This window comes from Tympanuchus pallidicinctus, unplaced genomic scaffold, assembly GCF_026119805.1.
Source record: "Tympanuchus pallidicinctus isolate F22 unplaced genomic scaffold, pur_lepc_1.0 scaffold19, whole genome shotgun sequence".
Classification (NCBI taxonomy): domain Eukaryota; kingdom Metazoa; phylum Chordata; class Aves; order Galliformes; family Phasianidae; genus Tympanuchus; species Tympanuchus pallidicinctus.
Genome location: NW_026294710.1, coordinates 1880514 through 1903308, shown reverse-complemented (window position 1 = coordinate 1903308; position 22795 = coordinate 1880514). Strand labels below are relative to the sequence as shown.

Below are 22795 nucleotides of genomic sequence, written 5' to 3'. Positions count from 1 at the left end.
TTCCCTTGATTCAATGTCCTGAGAAAAATTTAAGTATTAAGGAAGCTATGGCGTCCATTGAGCCATCTTAGCATCTTAAGAACAATAATGTTATTAAGAGAAAATATTTTTCTGGAGCTAATAACTAATAATAACTAACTTGTGCTCAAGTAAGTTACAGTTCCACATTCTGATCAGAATTCAGCAAAGCTACACTCTGTCATCACTGTTATTCTCTTTCTGTAAAAATCAGTTGATGGATGGAAGTAGAAATGGTCTGAAGAGGATTTTTTTTATTGTGTCAGTTTGATGAGCCTTTTGTATTAAGAGTTTTGATAAGAAGCAGCTTATCTTTTTCATTCAGATAAGATCAAGCTCCTGGCGATAGCTATTAAGTATCTAATGAATTTAATTAAAATACATGCATTATTAACATTTCCATTCATGATATTGAGCAGATACTTGGAATGAGTAATGGTGTTGGCTTCTCAGTTGCTTTTGACGTCTACTCTTTTTTAAAGCTGCAGTTTTGCACAATCACTACTATGGAGCTTTTGTGCTGGAAGTAGCTGAAAAGCAGCTGACTGATGTTTTCAGGTGTTATACTTCTGTCTAATCTGTGACAGTTAAGATACTGTTGCATTCAGCAGCTGCCTACTTCAGGTTCTGTGGCATTATCAGTATGATAGTTTTAGTAGCAGCTAAATGAAACACGGAGCTCAAAGGCCAAAGAATATTGTTCAGCAGTCATGTGGTCACAAAAAGCTGCAATTAGGTCATTGTCATGAGATGGGATTGAATATTCAGGAAAATTGGCATCCGTTCAGGTAGAGACTGATTCAAACAGCATTGCTCTGCAAGAAAGCAATATTTTCATGAGTAAGTGTTCACATTTTTGCAGGCCAGCAAATAGAGGAAAATATTGATTTCAACTATTTGCTAGTTTCTAGAGAAATACTGGTGATTGGAAATAAAATATTTTGTTGCTAGATTTGTAACGTGGTTTAATGGTAAGAGAAGGTTATTAAAAACAAAAGTGTGGTATCTTTACCATCTTCATAATGAATTGAATTGAAAACCTTTGTTGTATTCCTGACTGTATGTCATAGCTAAGCTTGGAAAGCTCAATCAGAATAGAAAACTATTCTTTGTAGACAACACAAGAGGTGCTGTTTTCTATTTGGAATCTAATTAGAAATCTTTCCAAAACATTGACATGTTACTTTGATGTAATGTTACCTGGATTTTACAACTGGGTATTTGAGGATTGCAGAGTTTCTGTTCATTCACAATAGGGTGCCCATGACTGTGTCCACGTGGCTTCTGAAGATCTTCAAGGAGGAGGCTTTTCATCCTCTATGTGCAGCCTTCTCAAATGAGCTGTAATCATTCATTTTAGTGTTTGTTGCAGTCATAATACAAAGTTCTGTCTAGATGTTGAACATTAAAGCTTCCATACCTGGAACTGATGTGAGGCCTAACAACAAGAGCATATATTTGAAATTCATTTTGATAATGTGCCAGTAAGAATATTTTATTTTCTGAGAAGTTGAAATAAGCAACTGTCAGTTTTTAATACTATTATTTAGATGTTGTTTGTTTCAGTTTAGTCTTTTGGCCTAAATGGGGTAACATTTATTACCCCATTTGTATGGTTACTCAGAATTTTTTTTCAGTCATGATGTAATGATCTTACACTTCTTACTTTGCTTTGAAGAATTGAATAAATTTTATTAAAGTTTATAATATGATAACGATATAGCCAATTAATCAAGCAATTATTCAATTATGCAGCTTTCAGTATCTCTGAAATTCTGGGGCTAAAAGCTCTAGCGGTTGTCTTGATCATGGATTACGTATTTGAGCAAAATGTGATAACCAGTGAATATCTGCAGAAAAGGATACCATTGTGCTCTTCTTAATGAGCTAACAATTTAATACAAAAAAATCAGCAGCCCTATTGTTTAGAATAAAAGGCTACATGTAAATGAAGCCAATGCTGAAACTGTATTTAAGCAATGCTGACAGTTTTTCTATTGTATCCATTAATTAATTTCCCAGCATCAAGGTTCTCTGGGAATGAATGGCAAAAATAATCAGAATTATACATGAGGTAAATAGTTTAGAAATTGAAAAGGTGACATCAGGAATTAGTTTAGTAAATATTAGTCACGCTGTTCATTTGTGCACACTTACCTTTTAAAAGCAGGCTATGGAGGTGATATGATCTGGTGTTGCTTAACGTGATCTTCAGAAGTTCTTGTCACAGGTGAAAAAGTTGTTGTAAATGGTGCCTGTATCTCTGTGCTTTCAACTCAGTAGTCTGTCTAAAGCAGAAAGTATGAAAATATTTTGCTTTAAAACAAAGTTTTTCAGCGTTAAATCAGTTGCATCATGTTTTTACTAATGACCTGAATTTAGTGTGTGCTTTGTTAAGGTAAAGCATATCTTTAAGGAGAATTCTGTGAATAAATCAGCGCAATGCAGCTTTTATTTTTTTCCACCACATTTTCCAACTAGTTGGCATCAAATCACAACTTGAGAAAAAAATTAAATATTTCAAATTAAATTAACGATTACAGATGTAATGAATGTAGTCTTAATTAATAGAAAACTTCAAAACAAATTTCTTTCCAGCTGGACTATTATGCCTGAATAATTGAAGCCCAACCTTAAGCCTAGCTTAAAATAAAAGAAGACTTAAGGTTCTGATATCCCAAACATGCATGTTATTGAAAACATTTTGTCTGGGAATTTTGATTCAAATCTGTCTTATAATCCACTAAAAAAAATACAAAAAAACTTGCTTTAGAAAAGATTTTCTTAAATTCATTGTGCTGGGGGGCTGCTATTCTGTTTTCCTTTTATCCTTGTCTTACTGTACCTCAGCCATGTAGCGGCTCAGTCCCTACTTCCATAACTTCTCTCATCCAAGAAAGATTTTAAGTTACAGTATGGGGCATCTGGGTAAACTAAGGATGCAAACTGAATTTCCTTGAAATAGCCAGAGGGTTTTTCAGGCATGTGTACATTTTTGAAAGGACTGCAGCTACTGTCATGTGCTCGCATCCTCTTCTAGTGTCATGGTTCTATGAAAATATAGCTGTAAGTAATCAACCACTTTCTAAAACCTAAACTGGGTGAATTATCTGCTTTTGTTGATGAGGCTTGTAATGTTGTGTGGTTGTCATTTGTTAATGAACTGGCACCTTCCTAGAATAGATCTATTAGTTATTGCTGCTGAAGTTTTCGATCTTAAATAGTTGCACAGAAGAAAAACTTGAAGAAAACAATTTGCTTTATCTTAGTGGAGGAAACAAAATTATGTATATTAGCTAGGATTTTTACGTATCATCCCTCAGCATTATATTGTTGCTACTTAAAATTGTAAGGACTGATTATCCTGGTAGAATTTCCTGCTCATGTTGCTGTGTCTCTGTTCTTGCTATGCTCTGTCTACCCACACCTAGTATGGTTGCCTTCTGCTTTGTAGAAATTCAAAGCAGCAGATATAATAATGTTTCTTCCAGTAAGTACAAAGCACAACTAACGGTCATTCTTCACTGCATCTGACAAAGGGCTCACTGACATGACAAATTACATAAAAGAAATCAACATGCTTTCTGGTAGTTTAATTGTGTATATTTCTTATGTCTGTGTGTAGGAAGGTTCTTTTCAAAGTAGCGTTGGAAATACATGTTTCAGATTATAATTGTTCTCCTTGTGTGGAGTTCAGCGTTATCTTTGTAACAAAGGCATTCTTCAAGGAAAATGCCTTGTTTGCCCATCTTTTATTGAATACCCATAAGAAGAAAAGTAACTGTAAAAGAAAGACACATTTTGGTACTGGTTGTGGAGGTTCCTCATTGACTGAGATTCCACTTGACATCCTGCCATTCATGATGAAATCTTTAAATCAATCACATTGAGCCACATGAGAAAAAGTGTTTGGTGTATTTTTCCTCCCACACTTTATTTTTTGGAAAAGCTAGGACAAGAAGTCAAATACACACCTGAGGTTGGTTATTTTTAATTCTGTTTGAACTGAATATGTTAGCCAGTGGAGAGAATTAACTTTGTTCTCGAAATACAAGCTATCATGGAAAGCTATATGAAAGATGCTTCTTAAAATAGTAGTTCAATCAAATCAAGGAAATAGTGTTCAATAGCATCCTTTTCATTTTATGTTGCTTTTCTTACCATGAATTTTGCACGTGGTATACAGCATTCTTTTGAGGCAAAGTATTGATCAAAAAATAGTTCAGTGGTGATCCGTATTCCTTGTGGCTGAGATTTAACAGCGGAAATTTGTAGCATAAATTTTCTTCTGGGAGCTGTTGCCAAGTTGTTGTTAACCAGATTGGAGAGGCCAGCTACTAATTTTTATGAAAACTGGCCTATCATTCAGTTTTCAGCATAAATCTGCCAAAGGTAATATCACATTGTAAGATACATTTTTGAACATTCCTAGCAGATATAGGAAATGGGAGCACAGTTCTTGCAGAGGACTTTTTAAAAGCAGTCGTTCTATAAGGGCCTTAGTAGAAAGAGTAAAGGTTAAGGTAATAACTTTTGGACCATATTTTTGCTGTACAGGCTACTTCTGATTTGCTGTTAGGACCTGAAAATGCTGGTTTCCATTACATTTTCAAGTGTTATTTAGATCAGATTGGTTTTAATGAAAATATAAAATGACTGCATGAATTTTCAGATAAATTGATGGCTGTTTGAATTAGAAGCAGCTGTTTTTAGGTCCTACCATTAAGTAAAGTTGTGTTTTGTTTTGCATTTAAAACTGAAATGATTCAACTTTTTGCTACATTTATTGTTGGATTAGATTTGTTGGATTAGATTCAGTTTAGACAAGCACTGTTGGTCGCTTGTTGCTTTTGGGACAATCTCGTTGGGGGTAGTCAGAGTGAAACAAAGGCAATAATAGAAGACACTCCATAATGTGCTAACTGAATGCTAATAGATCTTTTTAATAGTTATTTTTATAACTCTCCTGTGCAATAAAAGGGATTGCCCCTGTATGGATACTATCTGAAAGCTGGGAAACAGATGGTATGAGTCAACAGGCAGGTTTCACATTTAAGGAAAATTGCACGTAAGCTACGGTTTTTGACGAGGCTTTAGCAGTTTCTATTTAAGCGATGGAGAAAGGAATGAAACCACAGAGTTTGCTGACAGCACTGAGTTAATCAGAGTAATAAGAGTTGACAGCAAGGAGTTGCGGGACTTCGTGTTCTTAAAGCCAGGCAGTAAATAGTAGGTGAAATTCCATGTGGACAAATATAAAGTGATATTGTGCGTGTGTCTGGAAAAATCCTTTATCTGTACAACTGAAGGCTCCCAGATAGTTTTCTATGCTCCAACACAAGAGGAAAACAACAGCTTGGAAGCAGATAAGAAAGAATAAAAATAAAAGCTAGAAATTATCAGGAAAGGAGAACATTATTCAGCTGCATGTTTATGTTCTGTCTGCTTCTTACTTGCTGTGTACAGTTTGGTCCCTGTTTCAGAAACAGAAAATTGCAAGAAGGTTTGCTTAAGAGTACCTGACTAAAGGTAGTAAAACCTGTACATGAGAATTGTGGGATGGAAGAAAAAAACACTCTAATGTGCAGAAAAGGCAGGGAAGATGCTGGAGTTACAAAGGGAGAGATTAGCGAAATGAAGATAGTGAATAGGAAGGAGTTGTTCATATTCTAATTGTGATAACTGAACAGCTTTGAATAGAATTAGCAGGTGTCTGTTTAAACACAGACACTGTATAGCACATATTTGGAATTCTTTGCTGCAAAACAAAGCTCAAAGTTGCAAAAATCTTTGGACAAATAAGTTATGATAAATGTAGATGGATCTCTTAACAGTGTTCTAGTGCTGTATTGCTTCTTGGACTGGAGTTCTGAGTCTCAGGTTTGGGTTAGATTGATTCTGTACCTAGGAAGCTGGAGCTGCCAAGTGATGGATCCCACCTTCTATGATAATCCAACTTTTTCTGTTTTTCTCACTTAAATTTAAGGGACATACTGGGTATTCGGGGTAAAATGACTTTAGCCTCTTACATCTGAACTGTCTGCTCTTCCTTAAGTAGTAAGAACTATGAGATACAATGTTATATTTATTCATTTGTAATCATAAAATGCTTTGAAGTTCTTAATTCTGAACCATTATGTGAGTGTTAAGTGTGGTATTTTATTACCTAACACAGACACAGTTTGTAGCTTTAATCATTCCAAGTACTTCAGAAATAATCATGTATTATGTTTACTGTCAGCAAATGCACCTACCCTCCCTAAACACTGAACATCCAGCGTATGGGAGGCAGGTTAGACTAATCATTGACTAGACAATAATCAGTCCTGTCATGCAGCAAAATTTGCATTGTGACAGAGATTGTCTAAATGAGGAAGTTAGGGGAGTGCAGTATAAAGAATGCCTTTCATTTCAGCTGCAGAGGAGATCCAGCATTTGCAGAGCAATGAGATATTTGTGATGTTAACAACCAAAATGATTTTTATTGATAATGACAGATGGTGCTTAGATAATGTGCCCTGAATCGTCTGCAATATGTTCAAAATAAGTCTTCTGGAAGGTTGTACATCTGTCTTGAGATCTTTTACTAAAATATTTAAATCAAGGTCATTGTTTACATTTGATTTTAAATAGCTTTTAGCTTGTATTCTGTATTTCTGTACATTTAGAGATCAAACTGTTCATAACTTCAAAAGCTGCAAATAGAGAAGTATAATAGGTAGCAGGTGTTAGAAAAGGCAATTATGCATTAGCTGTTTTACTCAATTTCCAAAACTGTCTAAAACTATCCATTGGAAATACTTTGTAGCCTAGGCTTATCTCTGAAGCATGATGAGTTTTTAAACCTATAGGGACATATGCATTTTTTCTCTAATAAATTGCATGTTTAAACCTATTTGCTTTCATTTAAAAGAGCTGAAGAAAATTGTATTGGGGGAAAAAAAGGCTGAAGAGAAAAATTTCGTCTAAAATATTTTTCTGCAGATATTTTTCTGCAGTTTTTCAAAAACATTATTACACTTTTGAGCATTTTTGTTGTTAATTTTTAAGTCACTTATCTTGACTTTGTGGTTATGGAAGAATTCTTGTTTTGTGATAACAGACTAAATTCTTGGGCCTAAAATCAGAATCTTAGGTTATTATGAGAAAAAAAAATAATGCTATGATGATTTAATTTGACCTCTAGCAATTGTTATGTGAGTTAGTGTAACAGCAAAATTAACAATTTCCATAACAGCTCCTGTAAACTAACTTTGAAAGTAGCATTTTAATTTCCATTTAGGTTTCTTTAATCCTCTTTCCTTCTTCCCTACACATTTCAAGAACTCATATAAGAAGAGTGTGGAGAAGAATGCTTAAGTAATGTATATGCTAATACCGGTGCAAATTCCTTTCTTTTCCCTCTTTCTTGCTCATATCATGCCATCATCAAAGAAATGCGAATCTTTATTTCCTTCTGCTATGATAGCAAATAACCTAAAACATAAACTATACTCGTTAATAATTATTAGCTTAAATGAAATTTTCCTGTCTGCAGACTGCTCAGTCTCCTGCTTCATCTTCAAAAATGGTCTTCCTCTGTTCTATATTTCCACTGTTTCTGTACTTCCCTGTATCTTTTCAGGAGTCTCAATCCACCTCTATTGGCCTCCATTCTTTAGCTCTCATTTTCCTCCTTCCCCTTTGGTTGCAAATGATAAGGCTGGTCCATTCTCTTGAGATGATAGTTCTTCGAAGGAGATCTAAAAGCAGGACATCCTTCACCAAGCAGTGCCACCTTTTTCTCTCTTCTTTGTTCCTGCTCTCGTTCCTGATGTGCCTGAATGTCTTTACCAACAATAGAATACCCTTAGAGCAGAAAGTGCTGTTCATGTGTGGATGTGATGACGTTTTCTTGCACAGGCTGTTAAGACTTGGTCTTAAGAGCTCTCTCTTTTCACTGGACTCCAGTACCCTGCTTGCTTTCCAAATTAGGGAAAGATTGTCACTTCTGAGACAATTCCGTGTATTCCAGAGAAACCCAGGAGCTTCTCATGTGCGGATAAATGCTATTACTTTAAAGGACTTTTTCAAAATTCATGTTACAAGTGGGAAATTGCTTGTAATATAGTGCTGAGAAAATGTAGAACATAGTTATTGTTTCTAGACTTGATTTTAAACGTTTTAAAATACTTTTTCATCCTTTCAAAGAAAATTTTGTAAAAAAATTGTTGTTTATGCTTTGGTTATAAAAGATTGTTGTTAAAGACTGAATTTAAAAAAATATGCAGCATGTTCTCTGAATTTACAGAATAAAGTAGGAAGAGGGTTGTTTTCTTTGAATTGGCTTTCTGCGTTTTTAGAGTTGTCTTTAATAATTTAAATATTGCCACAGTAGTATCTGATATGATAAGTGATAGCACCTCTTCTCTTGCAAGTACGTTATTTTGAGATACATTACACTTTTACATATAGTAGATCTCCATCCCAATGGAAATGTTGGCACTAAAGTAAAAGATGTGGATTTTTCAGGAGGATCGTTGTAAGTACATGATTCTGTAAAATGATAGCTTCAATATTGTAAATTGGACATCTCTTTGATAAAGACAAACTCTGGAGAGTTCTAGTCAAAATTACCATATGCTTTGTCTGCACTGGGATTTTACATTGTGCTAACTTACTGTGTTATTCAAGTATAATTTTCCTAGAATAGGAGAAGTTATCAAAGGATATTATAATCAAAATCTTCCTTTTCTGGTTCCAACAATTACTGACTGCAGTTTAACATTTAAAACTTCCCTAAAAATAATTGGCGTTATCTCTTTTCATGACTTAACAATTTGGTCAGCATGATCCATAGTTTCAGTAGCTGCTCACATGGTGTTTGTACCAACCCCTGCAGTGCACTAGAGTGACGGCACTTCTGTCAGCCAAGGGTAGACAAGGAGAAGAAGAAGAAGGGTGTTTTTCCTTCTCCTCCAGTGGCTGCAGTAAGGTTACTTTATCACACTGTTACAAATGCTACGTAGAATATTTTAAATACGGTATGTTTCTCAGTTTAATAGAAATTAAATATATATATTGTTACATCAAGTTTTATATAATAGGTTGTTTCTTCTAATTCAAGTTGTTGACTTCTATTTCAATCAAATATAGACCAAAATTTAGTTTTAATAACTATAAGCCATAGTTTTAAAGTGCTTTTGTAGTTCACTATAGTAGAATTTATAATAAAAAGCGATCAATTTCAAATGGAGCTCCAGTAATCTTAGCAATGGAGATGAAGGATACGTTCATGACGCAGCGTAGATAATAAAGTACTGGATAACATCAGAAATGGGAGAATAGCACCTATAAAGAATGACTTTAAGTATGGGAAGTAAATTCATACTTCACCTTAGTTCTGGTTACAGTTATGAATAAGTTTGTCACAGGTAAAATGCAAACGTATTTGTGATAGCAATACAAAGCAATGTAAGTGATACGTGTACCTAGTAGTGAATGTCATAAAAAGCAGTTGGAGGGTATCTTAATTAGAAGTATGCATTGTAATGATGTTTTTTCTTTATTTTATTTCTTCTAGTCTGAACCAGAGGGTTTTTCTCACTTCCACTTGTATGTCTGTGCTGCCTTCCTTGTCAGATGGAGGAAGGAGATTCTGGAGGAGAAGGACTTTCAGGTAAGTAAAGAATTGAGTAATATAAAAATCTGTGAATATTTTTCAATCACAGGGAGGAATTTATTTAAATTTAGATTCCAGGCATTATGTGGGGATGAATTGATAACAAAACAGAAACACTTGCAACAGGAATGAAGATGTATAACTGTTTGTTATGGTTCCTCCAAAACTGTTAGACCTGAAGTAACTACAAGCAGTAGCAAATGTGTGGTCAGAAAAAAAAGGAAAAAAAAAAAAAAAAAAAAAAAGTACTGTATAATATTGAGGCAGATGTTAAGAAAATGATTTCTGGAGATAAGTAAATCTTAGGAATCTCATAAAAAAAAATCTGAAAAGGTAATGGGATTTTTTTAAAGAGCTTAAATACGTTACTGGAGTTACTTATTTATGAATTCCCATCTCTATAATATAGCAGCAAACTCTAACAAGATTATTTTTCTTCTTTCAAAAAAGCAAGGCAAGCAACCTTCAAAAATAATAAGCCTATATTTCAGGGCCAAATAAAAGGGTTGTAAAAGTGATTGTTTTGGGTCTTACATTTCAAAACCTTCTATTTGTTTAGCATAGAGCATATCTGTTAGTTGTTTGGAATGGGATTTCAATAGTGTAAATAGGCAAATAATTTCCATACCCACGTAGAAGTTCAGTTACATTTGTGAACTGGTGACAGTTCCATTTCAAAGCAATATTTTATATTTAATTTTTCTCTCTGATGCACATGCAGTTCCTAAAAGGCATTAAAGGCCTGTTTTCAGGCTGGCTGTAAACAAACCACACTGCAAAGCTGACACCATTTCCTGCCCCAGGGAAATGGCCTGTTACCAGCTTGTTTTCCCTTCAGCTGACTGAACTCTGTTGCCCTGTACAAATGAGCCATTGTATGAGTCTGTGTTTCATTGCCATCTATTTTATCGTCCTTTATAAAACAGTTTATTCAGTGCACTTTAACTGTTGTTGTCTATCTTTGCAATAAATAAACCCATATGGGCACGATGTAACCACTTTTATGCTACCTGATAGTACTGGTACTTTATCAAAAATAATTTCAGGGTTGGTAGTCACACCTCTCAAATATAATTGTTCACTGCTAATCCTATTAATTTAATTTCCACTGATATCCTGCATCAAAGTTTTTAACATTTTTGCCTCTCTATCAAATACATTGCAACCATGTTTACAGCACTAATGATCTCAAGGTGAAGTGCTGTGATGATTTTTTTTCTCCTTACATGTGCTCAGATTAGTTCATTAATGTAATACATAAAATATGCCTTTATGATTTAATTTCTTATAAGCTATGTAAGATACATAAATCAGTAACACGATAAATCAGGAACACATTTATCATACTGCTTTAGGTCACTTACCACATAGATAAGCAATTAGTAACTGAGGTTCTGTATGCTATTGCTAGTGTCATCACTGTAAGGCTTCACCATTATTGTACAACATCAGCTTTTAAAATGATTAAACTAAAATGTTATAAATTCTGCAAACGATGCTTCTCCCCCACAGGGGAAAAAAAAAGGCACTACTCTTCCACTTTGTTACCAATAGCTGTATTGTAGACCATTACTTATTCTATGACTGCTGTTCCAAAAGTAATGTCTCCTATTTTATTATGTTGATCCTTGACCTCAAGGGCAGATGTTGTTGGTAAGGCAGTAGGGGTTGAGCCTTCCCCCAGTATCCTGTTACATTTTGTTTCCATGGGAGAAATAGCAGCAGAGGGGGCCATCTGACAAAATGGCATCTGACATGGAAGTATGTATGAGGCAAAGGTGTGTCACTGAATTCCTCCATGCAGAAAAAATGACACCCACTGATATTCATTGATACTTACTGAAGACTCTTTGGAGATCAAACAGTGGATGCGAGCACAGTGAGATGGTGGATAGTGCTTTTCAAGAGTAGTGCCAGTGGATCATAGAATCACCAAGGTTGGAAAAGACCTCCAAGACCATCCAGTCCAATAGTCCACCTATTACCAATATTTCCCCATTAAACCAATATCCTGAACACCTCCAGGGATGATGACTCAACCATCTCTCTGGGCAGCCTGTGCCAGCACCTGATCACTTTTTCAGAGAAGAAGTTCTTCCCAACATCCAGTGTGAATTTCCTCAGATGCAGCTTGAGGCCATTCCTCTAGTTGTGTTGCTACTTACGTGGGAAAAGGGGCCGACCCACTGGAGAGTCACCTGCGCTGGTGCAGACTTTTATGAGCGCAGCATGCAGGCTGTTGTTCATCGCTGGTGAAAATGCATAGATAATGGTGTTGATCGTGTTGAGAAATAGTTTTGTAGCTGAGACTTCTTTACAGTGAGGTGACGGAGCACTGGAACAGGCTGCCCAGGGAGGTGGTGGAGTCTCCTTCTCTGGAAATGTTCAAGACCTGCCTGGATGCCTACCTGTGCGACCTGCTGTAGGGAACCTGCTTTGGCAGGGGGGTTGGACTCAATGATCTCTGGAGGTCCCTTCCAACCCCTACAATTCTGTGATTCTGTGATTCTTTGCTCTTAAGGTGCTTGCTTCTATTATCTTGATTCTGTATTTCTGCAACCTAATCAGTTAATAAAAGCGTGACATTTATTCTTCCTCATATAAAGCAATTAATTTTTACATATCAAATGTTCACCTGTTCACCTAACAGGCCCTTATCACATCTTTTTTGTGCATGGCTTTCGTTTTTATTTGATATTTATTTCTGTTGTTACTGTCGAGCAGTTGTGTCATGGCTAGGGTAATATTATGAATTGTTAAAACTTGAAAACTACTACTTGGTACTTGATTTACATCTGTAGAAGGAATCGCTGTAGTATTGTCTTCAAATTTGACTTATTGTTACTCATTTTCCTAAGTACAGCTGTAATTCCAGAATTTTCCTGAATTTGTGGGAGAAATATGAGTAGCTGATAATGTTAAGTGATAAAACATTCAAGCATGATTTTGAGCATATTTAGAATTAAAATATTAATGGAAAATATAGCTGTTGAATTTAATAGTGTCAGGGACAGAATATTTGAAAGATTTGTAAGGAAACAGGACGCTATGGACCAGATTTATCTGTCATGCTGAATATAAGTTAATAGTAATGTTGGACTGATACTGATTTAAATGTTGGATATTAGAGATTTAGTTCAAATTTTCAGTATAAGTAAGTTATAATTTTGTTGACACAGTTGAGCTATAAAAATATATTCAGTATGTTGCAGTAAGAAATCTGTCTTGCAGATGTTTTTTTTCATCATTCTAAGATACAGGCTTTTCTATCCAGCAGACATTTACTCCTATGCTGTCATTAACCCACATCTTTATTACTACGATGTCCTTTTCTTTGGCTTTGACAAATGCATTTTTGCTTCATTTATATTCATGCAGTCTGCGAAGAAGCTGTGAAGATCATTTTTCAGTCCGTCATTTTTTCTCACTGTTCACCTTCTGTAACTTCCTTTCCTATGTGGCACCAAGGAAAAACGGGTGGTTTCTATTTCAAGGCCATTAATGGACTAATATCAACACCTTAGCTGTCATCTCATATTCTGTACTGAGATTTTGAATGCCAGTTTATCAGCCGGCGATGACAGCCTCATCACGTGTTCCTGAGTTATTGAGAAAGTATCTGTGCTGTGTTCTTTGTTGACCATCTTATTTAAATGGAGCACGTAATGCAGATCTTGCTACTTCTCTCTGAGTCCTTGTATTTTTCTGTGATGCACGGAATAGATTTGGCAGATAGACTATGATGCTGTTAGTCACATTCACATTGATGGTTTTTTGTTGGTTCTTTTTACCTTTCTGTGAACTTGCTGTCTATTGAAACTTACTTAAGCAATGAAATCTTTGGATTAGTGACTGTCCTTTCTTCTGATTTATATAATCTTTAAAATAATGATTCTTTAATCTGAGTAAATGCTATGGAGTAGCTTCACTGACCTCACGAACAAAATGAATGTATACGCAGTAGTCTTTTCCAGTGAAATGCTGAAAAGTGCTCTTGACTTTTAAAAATGTTTCATTAAAGTGAAATATTACAAGTTAATGTTAGTTCAAATGATGAAAGATGAAACACCGTCTTTCTACCTCATATTATGAATAACATTTTAAGGAAATGTAGGTTATTATTGTTACTTAGGCAAAAGCAGGTGCCTTCCGAAGTTGTGATCAGGTTTATTCTTAAACTGAGTCTTCATTTTTGGCATATGTTTGTTTTAAGGTGGTTGCCAATTTCAGAGGCTGCTGAAGCGTTTCACAATGCCTGTGTTTGCATGAACATCATTTAGAGTGTGTTTAGGTTACTGATGCAGTGAGCACCCTCAGCCCCTTTAGTTGGTTCTGTTTTGCCTTTACTTCTCTGTTTAGCAAGCACTGAACTAGAATCAGCACAGCCCACTGCTACTTACCACTCTTCTGAAATCTCAGCTCACCTTTGAATGCGTTGACCCCTTCTTTCATTGGCTGCCCAGATAAACTGTGGGTGCCCCATCCCATAACATGATTAATACCAGATTGGATGAGGTTTTTGGCAACGTGGTCATGGGGAAGATATCCCTCCTTATGGCAGTGAGTTGGGATGAGGTGATCATTCAGGTTCCTTCTGTCCCTATTTCTGTATTTAAGTAGATGCTTTTATGTAAGCTAAAATTGCTTGAAAAAGTTAAAAAAAAAAATTCTACTTCTACCAAAATTCTACTTCTGTATACTTGTCAGAGACGTGTATTTACGTCAGGTACACAAGTTAAATAGTGTAACTTTGCACCTTAAAATGGGATTATAAGTTAGTTACAGAGGTGACGGAATAAAAAGATGCCGGTAAGACAAATTGCAGTCTTTGAACAATATCTGCCTAGTGTTAAGATGCTTTCCTTCACATGTTCTCTTATGTTAAATGACCGGGTAGTATTACTTCGTGGTCCTTTATGAAAGATAATTTGTGCAATTTTATACTGCTGCTTGCATGAGTTACTGATTTTAGCTTAAAAAATTTAATATGAAAATCCTTCCTGGTGATTATGTGCTATAGAAACATGTAAGATATCAGAAATATGATTTTATACCATATATTTATTCACAATTCCTGTGGTATGGTTTTCACAGGTTTTTTTTATGTTGCTCCTTTTTTTGATAAGGATTTTTAAACAGTTACTTTCTCTGCATTATCCTTTGTATAAGTGCAGGACTTCCTGCACTCTATGACATGAGCTATAACTAATAAAAAATACTTCCAATGTAGCTTCTTGTGTGTATGGTGCTAGAAATTCAGTTCCCATTTCTACTGCAGTAGAATGCGTCTCAATTAAAAAAAAAAAAAAGAAAAAAGATAATATTTCTTTTGAGCATCATAAAAAATGACCAATATATAATGGAAATTGAAGAAAAGATAGAAGGGAAGTGGAAAAGTGAAATTTGGTTGATAGCAAAGGTAGTTGATTGCAAATAGTCAGTGCTGCTGAAAACTTAATGTCTCCACAGTGACTATTCTGATTTTTATTTTTCAGTTAATCATGAGTTTATCAGCAGCTGGAGTGCACTTTGGACAACAGCAAATAAAGAACAGTATAACACACATTCTAGTAATGAAGCCCACAGATCCAACCTTTTGTTTGTGAGGAATAATAACTCTTTAGGTTTATACGTTCATCTGTATCTTGAGGAACCATTCATCAGCAGCTTTTCCTGTCTACTGTAAGTTCTTATATAAGTTAGGGCTTTTCCCTGTTTCTGATTCCCTGTATCAAAAAGCTCCTTAGCTATCTACCTAAGTCTACAGACTTTCTTTCAGAGGCTTTACAGTTTTGTCTTCACATCCTGGTTACAAGTTTTACTTAACAGCCACTTGTCAGAGGAAATCATTTTTATCATTTTTCACCATGATTAAAATGTGTATTTTTATATTTATTCCGTAAAAGTCCTTTTAGCATTTGTTCAGAAAAGTTCACAAATGTTAAGGGATACTTCTGTTCGGACAGGATCTCCGAAGGTGTTAAATTCAACAGGCTCAAAGCTGTGTCAGCTCTGAGTTTAGTCCATCTAGGACAGTGCTTTATTCAGCTGAGTCCTGAAAACCTTCAGGGACAGAAACTGCATGACCTAAATAGATTATAGGTTTTACATTATGTGTTATTCCTGAGAATTGCAAATATCTTAATGTTTCAGTCAAACTGAGTCAGACTGAGATGGACTGAAATACTAAGCTGAAATTCTTATGGCAAACTAAGATCTGATAGGAATTGACTTAGTCCTATTGCTTTTAGAGTAGTTTTTGGAACAGAGGAGTGTATACCCCTCTTCTCTATAAGCAGTATAATTAGATGTTTTTGTAGTCCTGGCTCCTGTGTCCTTGCTTAGCCCCCCCCTGCATGTATGGGAGAAAACAGGTTCTTTTCTGTGAATGTATCAAAAGCTGATGAGAGATAAAGCGTGTGAGCATGGAAATATTTCTGACCTACAGAGCCTGACTTCTAACATTGCTGTGATTTTATTCCCTGCTGTGAGCACTTTTGGAAGGCATTCACGTGTTGTAAGAAAAGGGAAGCTCTGTTTTAGACTTTGAACATTATAGCTATCAACATGAAGTAGAGTATTGGAAGTAGGCAGCTGGGAGTTGGCACTGTTACATCATTTATATTCACAACAGCCAGCTTGCAGTAAGAAATTACTGACATTATTTATTATTTTTGCATACAAAGAGCTTTAACTACAGAGAATGAGGAGCGTGGTAAAAATTGTATCACCATCTCATCTTGTATATAGACAAAACATCAGTTGGCTTTCGGTCCCACTCCAGCTATTACAGCTTCATTTCAACTGCTCTGCTCACAAGCCTGCTCAACTTAATTAAAAGTGTCTGCATCTTTTGGTTATCATGAGTATCTTGACTTAATCTTCACCCTTGAGTATACTGCAAATCAAATGCAGGAGACATTTTATTGTACAGTCTTAGAAATACAAGTTTGGTCCCATAGACATTATTACTGTAAAATTTTAGTGTTGATCTAAAATGGAAGGGATGGGCTACGCCATGCTTCTCTTAGCTTCCAGAAATTACAGGCACTTCACTGGTACCAGGAGGAGGACTTGTCCTCTGTCTAGAAAGCAGCTGGAAGTTTCTGACCAGTTTATAAGGTAGAACAAAAATGGTTTAAGATCCATGAAAAAAAAACAAACTCTTAGTGCTACCCTTTTTTATCTCTGAAGGTTGTGCATTTTCGTGACTCTTTTTCTTCTGATGAGGCTGTAGACTTATTTTTCCTATTTTACGTATTCTTTTTTCGTTCTTGAAATCTTGACTTTAAATCTGAAAAGCTGACAATAAAAATCTAAAAAAAAAAAAAAAAGAAAAAAGCACTTATGGTAGATATTTCATTCATCTAGCAATATGACTGCAGATGGATAGGATAGCTTGTGAATGGATTCTGTGTGTATGAGTATCTTTATACTTTAGCCCAGATCTTTTTCTTTCTTTTACTTGAGCTTTTAAGCCAAGAGTTCCTGGTCATCTGACTTTTTAGAAATAATCAGTAATTTATTTCCAGTGATAAAGACATGTTTTATGTTCTGTACCTGAATTTGATATTTGTACATCTATTTCTGTTGCCTTCTTTCCTTTCAGTTCCCTTCCCAGAAGTCATGGTTACTGTTTAATTTTTTTGCAATAGTTGCAAAGTTATAGTGCAATTATATTGAATTGCATGTAGTTAAGTATATATATATATATTTGTTACTGAAACTGAGAAGTTACTCTGTGCTGTGTATGAATCATGTCTAATCATGAGAGTCAGTGGAAACACAGCCTTACTTCTTCCAAAGGAATGGAGCAAAAATAGAAGAAGTCCTGGGGAATTAGGTTTAGCTGCCCGCTACAGCCACAGCTTGCCTTAGGAGATCTGTCTAGCTTTTACCAGGCCAACCTCTCATTCCAGAATGTTTTAAAAAAATTCATTTGTTGTAGTGAGGTTGGATTACCAAACAGAAAGTTTTGAAAATCGCTGTTGAAGGAGTTGAGTTCTACAGCTCTGCATACTGCATCGGTGTTCGCTGATTGTTTTTGTCATCCTTCATAAATACACTTTGAGTGCTGGAGCTTAGCAACTTTATTCTCATTTTTACCCTAAACTGTTTTAAGGGTCATTTCAAGACATATAGCTTTTACCAAGTCGTTTATTTCACAGGAGTTTGACATATCTGAAAGTCAAGGTACAGGGCTGTAATAACAAGTGCCTTCTTGCCTGGTGCATTAGTTGGGAGCATCTAAAAGGGAGTATGGTGCATCACTGTTTGAAGTTGTTTGTTTCTGGATATAAATGTATAAAAGGTAAGAATACAGACAATTGTTCCCCACCAGTAGCCAGCTTGCAAATATCTTGGAAGTACACATGAAAAGCAAGGGTCTTAGGAAAACTTATGCCGTTGATCAGCAATTTGGATACTGATTTTGACCCCACTATTTGGGACAGTGTTCCCAGAATGATTAACATTGATCGTAATAATGTGTGAAAGTTTGCCCAAACATAAAGGAAAGTAAATCAAGTGTGAGTGTATAATGCTTCTACCTTTTTTTATTACTAAGAATGATCTGAAGAAGAGAGAGTCATTTATAATCCTCAGTATTTGGTCTGTTTTTCCATCTTGTAAGTGTGTGCACCACTTGAAAAATTACATTTGAGCACTGTTTTTCTTCAGTTCAGTGTAAGTTTACTTTTGAATGGTTTGCTTCTATGGTAGTCAGGGAACATGTTGGGTGATGAATCAAATTAAAAAGCTTCAGCGCTGAAGTGCATTTTCATGCTTGGATTTTCATGTGCAACATACAGCAATTCATTAAATTCTGCCCTTACTTTCATGCAAAAAAAATATACTTGTCATAAGATTTAGTGTAGTTCATAGCTGAGGTTGTAATGCTGTGTATTGGTAGCTCTGAGCTGTACCTCTTCTGTTTTTCAGTGTTCTTCAAAAAAAAATAAAGCACCTATGTGACAAAGGTAGCATTCGGTTGTGTTTGCTAATTCAGATGTACTGCATTCACTAATATTTGTCTTCCATGTTTTTCAAATGCTAAAATTCTAAGTAATAAAAGAAAAGTGTTAACCAGGTTCATTATTTAGCACGTGTTATGTGCAGATATAGTAATGTTACAGAAATCTGTTAAACTGAAGATTGGTTAATGATGTAGTAAGGCTTAAGGTTTAATGAAAGAAAGCCAGTCCTATGAGCCAGGTATAAATTATAGCTTAAGCAAGCTTAAATTACATTTCTAGTCAGTGAAAGAGCACGAGTGAATCAGCTACTTGTGATGGCACCTACACTCTGTCAATACTTATTTCACTCTATTAATTTTAAAAGGTTATGGCACTGACCAACAGTGGAGTTTTAATTCCTTCTACAAGAGACATGGTCAGTTGAGGAGAGAAGAAAGCAAATCCAGTGCAGACCTCTGAATAAAGGGGAGAAAATAATTCCATGTGTCAAACTTGCTGTTGTGTGGAGAAAAACTATGGAGCTCGGTGTTTATGCAATTTGTATTGCTTGAAGGATGATGTCTTTAATTCTCAAAGTTTCAAAAAGAATGCTTTAGCACTCAGTCTTCAGGGGCAGAAGTTACTCAGCTGTGACAGTCCCAAGCCCTTTGTGTACAACAGAGTGAAAACTGATACATCATATTGGGAACATTATTTGGGTGAACATTATTTCTCCAAACAACAGAGAAAGGAGCTTGGGAAAAACTTTATTGTCTTAAGGCTTTTTAGAAATCTTCAGTCTGTAATAATCCATTCTGCTCAAGCTCAATGGAACATAGACTTCCTTCTCCAGCTCTCATTTATTATTTTGGGATTTAAAGATAATCTCAATATACCCATGATACTAAAGTGTCATGGCTTTGAATAGAATATATTTTTGCTGGAAAAAGGACCCATATGGTAGAAATAAAAAGATTTTCAAATGTACAAACAGTAAGATGCTTAATTTCTGTTTCTGGACATGTTAGTTTCTATTTCTTTTTACCATTATCTAAGTAAATCCTAGATATTTTATTTTGAGTGCATTTTTATTTTACTTGTATTTATTTTGTTAAGTCATATTATTCATTCTGTACAGTCTTGGCAATAAGTGACTAAATGTATTTTATTCAGTCTGAACTTTTTTATTAGAATTTGCTTTCTGTAGTGACTAAAAAGGAGAGCAGCCTAAAAGAAAAAAAAACATAAAATGTTGCCAGCATATTTCTCTGACTATTCTCTTCAGGATCAAAAGAGACTTCAGTGTTGAGAGTTATCTGAATATGGAACTTCAGAGTTCATTCTGGTAGTGGATTACCAATAAAATTCTTTCTCAAATTGTATGCCATAAAAATTCTAGGATCCTCACACTTCAGTCTTGTAAAGTTGACTACCTTAAATTACATATCTGCAAAGTTCAGCAGCTTACCAGAATCTTTATTTCATTATTCTCCCTGAAACTTGTATATTTTGAATGTGATTATATTGATCCCATTAACCTTGCAGTGTTACTGGTCAGGTTTTCCTATTTGCCCTAGGAATTCATTTTCAGGTTTTAATGGAAATTGCTTAATGAATTTGTGCTAGATTAAATGCTTTTTTTCTCTCTTGTCTTCATTAATGTTGTTACTTTAATTGCAGAAAAAAAGTTTTATATGGCTTATTCCTCACTTGATTGTTTTGTCTAAGGCTGTCCTTGCAGAATGAAATGACACAATAGTCCCAGCAACAAAAATGAATACAAATGCACCTTTTGGAATGAGTGAGACTGATCTGGACTGAGTGTAGTCTAATCAGTGTTGCTTCAAAGGAAGCTTATTTAGGACAGCGACTGTAGTTTTGGGGTCCATGTATTCTCATGAGTTCTTAAAGTATTCAGATGTAGGCCATTTAATGGTCCATAACAACAGTTGCCTGAAGTGAAGAGCTGTACTTAAACTGTTCTGTTATTGCTGGAGTAAACTACAAAGCAGAAACTCTGCAAGTATTACTTGCCAGACCTATGGCAAGCAAATGATGTTACTTGATCAATATTTAATAGTGAGAAACTTTCAGTGTTTATATTATTATTTTATAAGGGTAATAAGCATTTCAAGTAACTTCCTGTCCTGTAACTGTTTCAGATCAGAAAATAATTTTAGAGTACTGTTTCTAAAGTGAGCTATGTGTTTTATTGCTGGTGTTTTTTATTTAAAGAAAACAACAAAACAAAACACAGCTGTAAACATGCTGCTACAACTGATGGTTCCCGTATATATTCATTTTTCTCCAAATTGTCAGGATATCACATAAGGTGATGCCAGCCAGAGAGACCTAGACAGGTTATTATTCTTTCCAATAAGAGTGGTGAGTCACTAGAACAGGTTACCCAGAGATGTGGTGGAAGCCCCATTGCTGGAGGCACTCAAGGTCAGACTGGATGGGGCTTTGAGCATCTGACTGAGTTATAGGTGACCCTGTGCATTGCAGGGGCGTTGGAGTAGATGACCCTTCCAACTCAAATTATTCTATGATTCTGTTAAGGATGAACCACTTTAGCAAATCTGCAGTGTTCAAAAAAACACATTTTTTATGCTGCTAGTGTGCAAACAACACAGTGAATCCAAATTTAAGAAAAGGTAATACTGTACTAGCACTCATAAATCAAAGTCTTAATCAAAATCAAGTTGGTAGGAAACTATTATTTATTTCCAATTCTTTAAAGTCGTTTCACATGAAGAGGAGAAAGACTGTCCAGGAAGAGAAAATTCTTGACAATTTCTAACAAGTGTAGTCATTTAGTCAATATTCTTATTTGAATAACTTCTGATGAGATTTTAAAATTGTTTTCGGCACGGTTTTATAATTGCAATTAACTGAGATAGTTCTGGTTGCATCTAAAAATCACACTGTATATGTACAAATTGAAATAGAATTCTATTTCACTTATTCTAGGAAAAAAAGAATGAGTTGAAAAGTATATGCATAAAATACAATGGATATGAAGAATATGATTTGTCTAATAATGCTTTGGGAAAAGTGCAAGAGTAAGGCTTCATTTTTTGTTCCATGAAGTAGTTCCTTAATAGTCCCCTGAGTATTTGGATAGCTTTAAGTGAAAGAGAATAATAATTCAGTTTTGACTTCAGTTGAGTTATTTGACAAATTCCACTCAACATTTTTAGTAAATGCTACTGTCTGAGAGTTAAATTGTACACAGAGTGAAAAAATGCAGTCTTCTGAATATTCTGAGTAGGACCTCGGGGATCCAAAGGTATTCTGCTGTTACAGAAATACAATCATACTTCTTTTCAAAGCGTATTCACTTGGGTATATTAAAAATCCATACAAATACGTGAAATAAATAGGCTTCAAAACAAAAAATGTTTTGCAAATATGCAAAATAATTTAAGTATAATTTGCACAGCACTTTACAGAGATGACGAGGTTTTACTCCTTGCATTTTATTGTTGAGACCAATGCATGTTGCCCTTGACCGATCAGAAGTGGGTACTGAAACCAGATTAACTGACTCAGAGACTTAATGAGGGCTCAGGATAATTGAAGGGCTCAGGATGTCGAAGTAGTCAAAAATAGATCAATTTTTTAGAAACATAGAATGAGATTGCAATGACAAATATTATTATTGGCAGAACTACAAACATATCAAGCTTTGCTTCATCGTTAGAGGGAAAAATAGGAAAAAAAAATTATCCAGAGTAGAAAAGGCTGTATTTGTTATCTATTTGGTAAAGACTTGTATTTTTAAATATATTCATCTATGTATCTTCCAACTATAATTAGCACATTGAAACAGCACCTAATGTGTAATTTTCCATGACGTTTGAATTATTGCCCACTTGACAGAACAGTACACTCCTTGGAACAGGAAGGTTTTCTTCATTCTTGCAAATTTCACTGAATGTTCTTATCAGTCCAGACTTATTTTTGCCACGGTACAATTGTGTTGTATCTTGAACAGTTTTCTTCATAATTGGTTCCTTCTCAGAGTAAACATTGAGTGTGTCTTAATTGCAGAATTATTTTGCTTTGCTTTCAGTAAAGTTATGTGTCATTAAGAAACTGAGCCTTAGGATAAATGTATCTTTATGATAGTGGACATTTAATATGGAAAACTAATACC

General features: G+C 35.1%; 1 protein-coding gene across 2 annotated transcripts in view; it reads left to right on the top strand.

Annotated features, from left to right (window-relative positions):
* The window catches only part of TBC1D22A (TBC1 domain family member 22A), a 155468-nt gene that overhangs the window by 108177 nt on the left and 24496 nt on the right, over positions 1–22795 (top strand). Inside the window, exons 12-13 of one of the 2 annotated variants that reach the window (XM_052680816.1) lie at positions 9581–9676; positions 13058–17020. In XM_052680816.1, coding sequence (XP_052536776.1) covers positions 9581–9676; positions 13058–13075 — 114 coding nt within the window. In that variant the 3' untranslated portion in view covers positions 13076–17020. Of the gene's footprint in view, positions 1–9580; positions 9677–13057; positions 17021–22795 lie in introns of those variants that run through there. The other variant, XM_052680815.1, reaches the window with a different exon arrangement.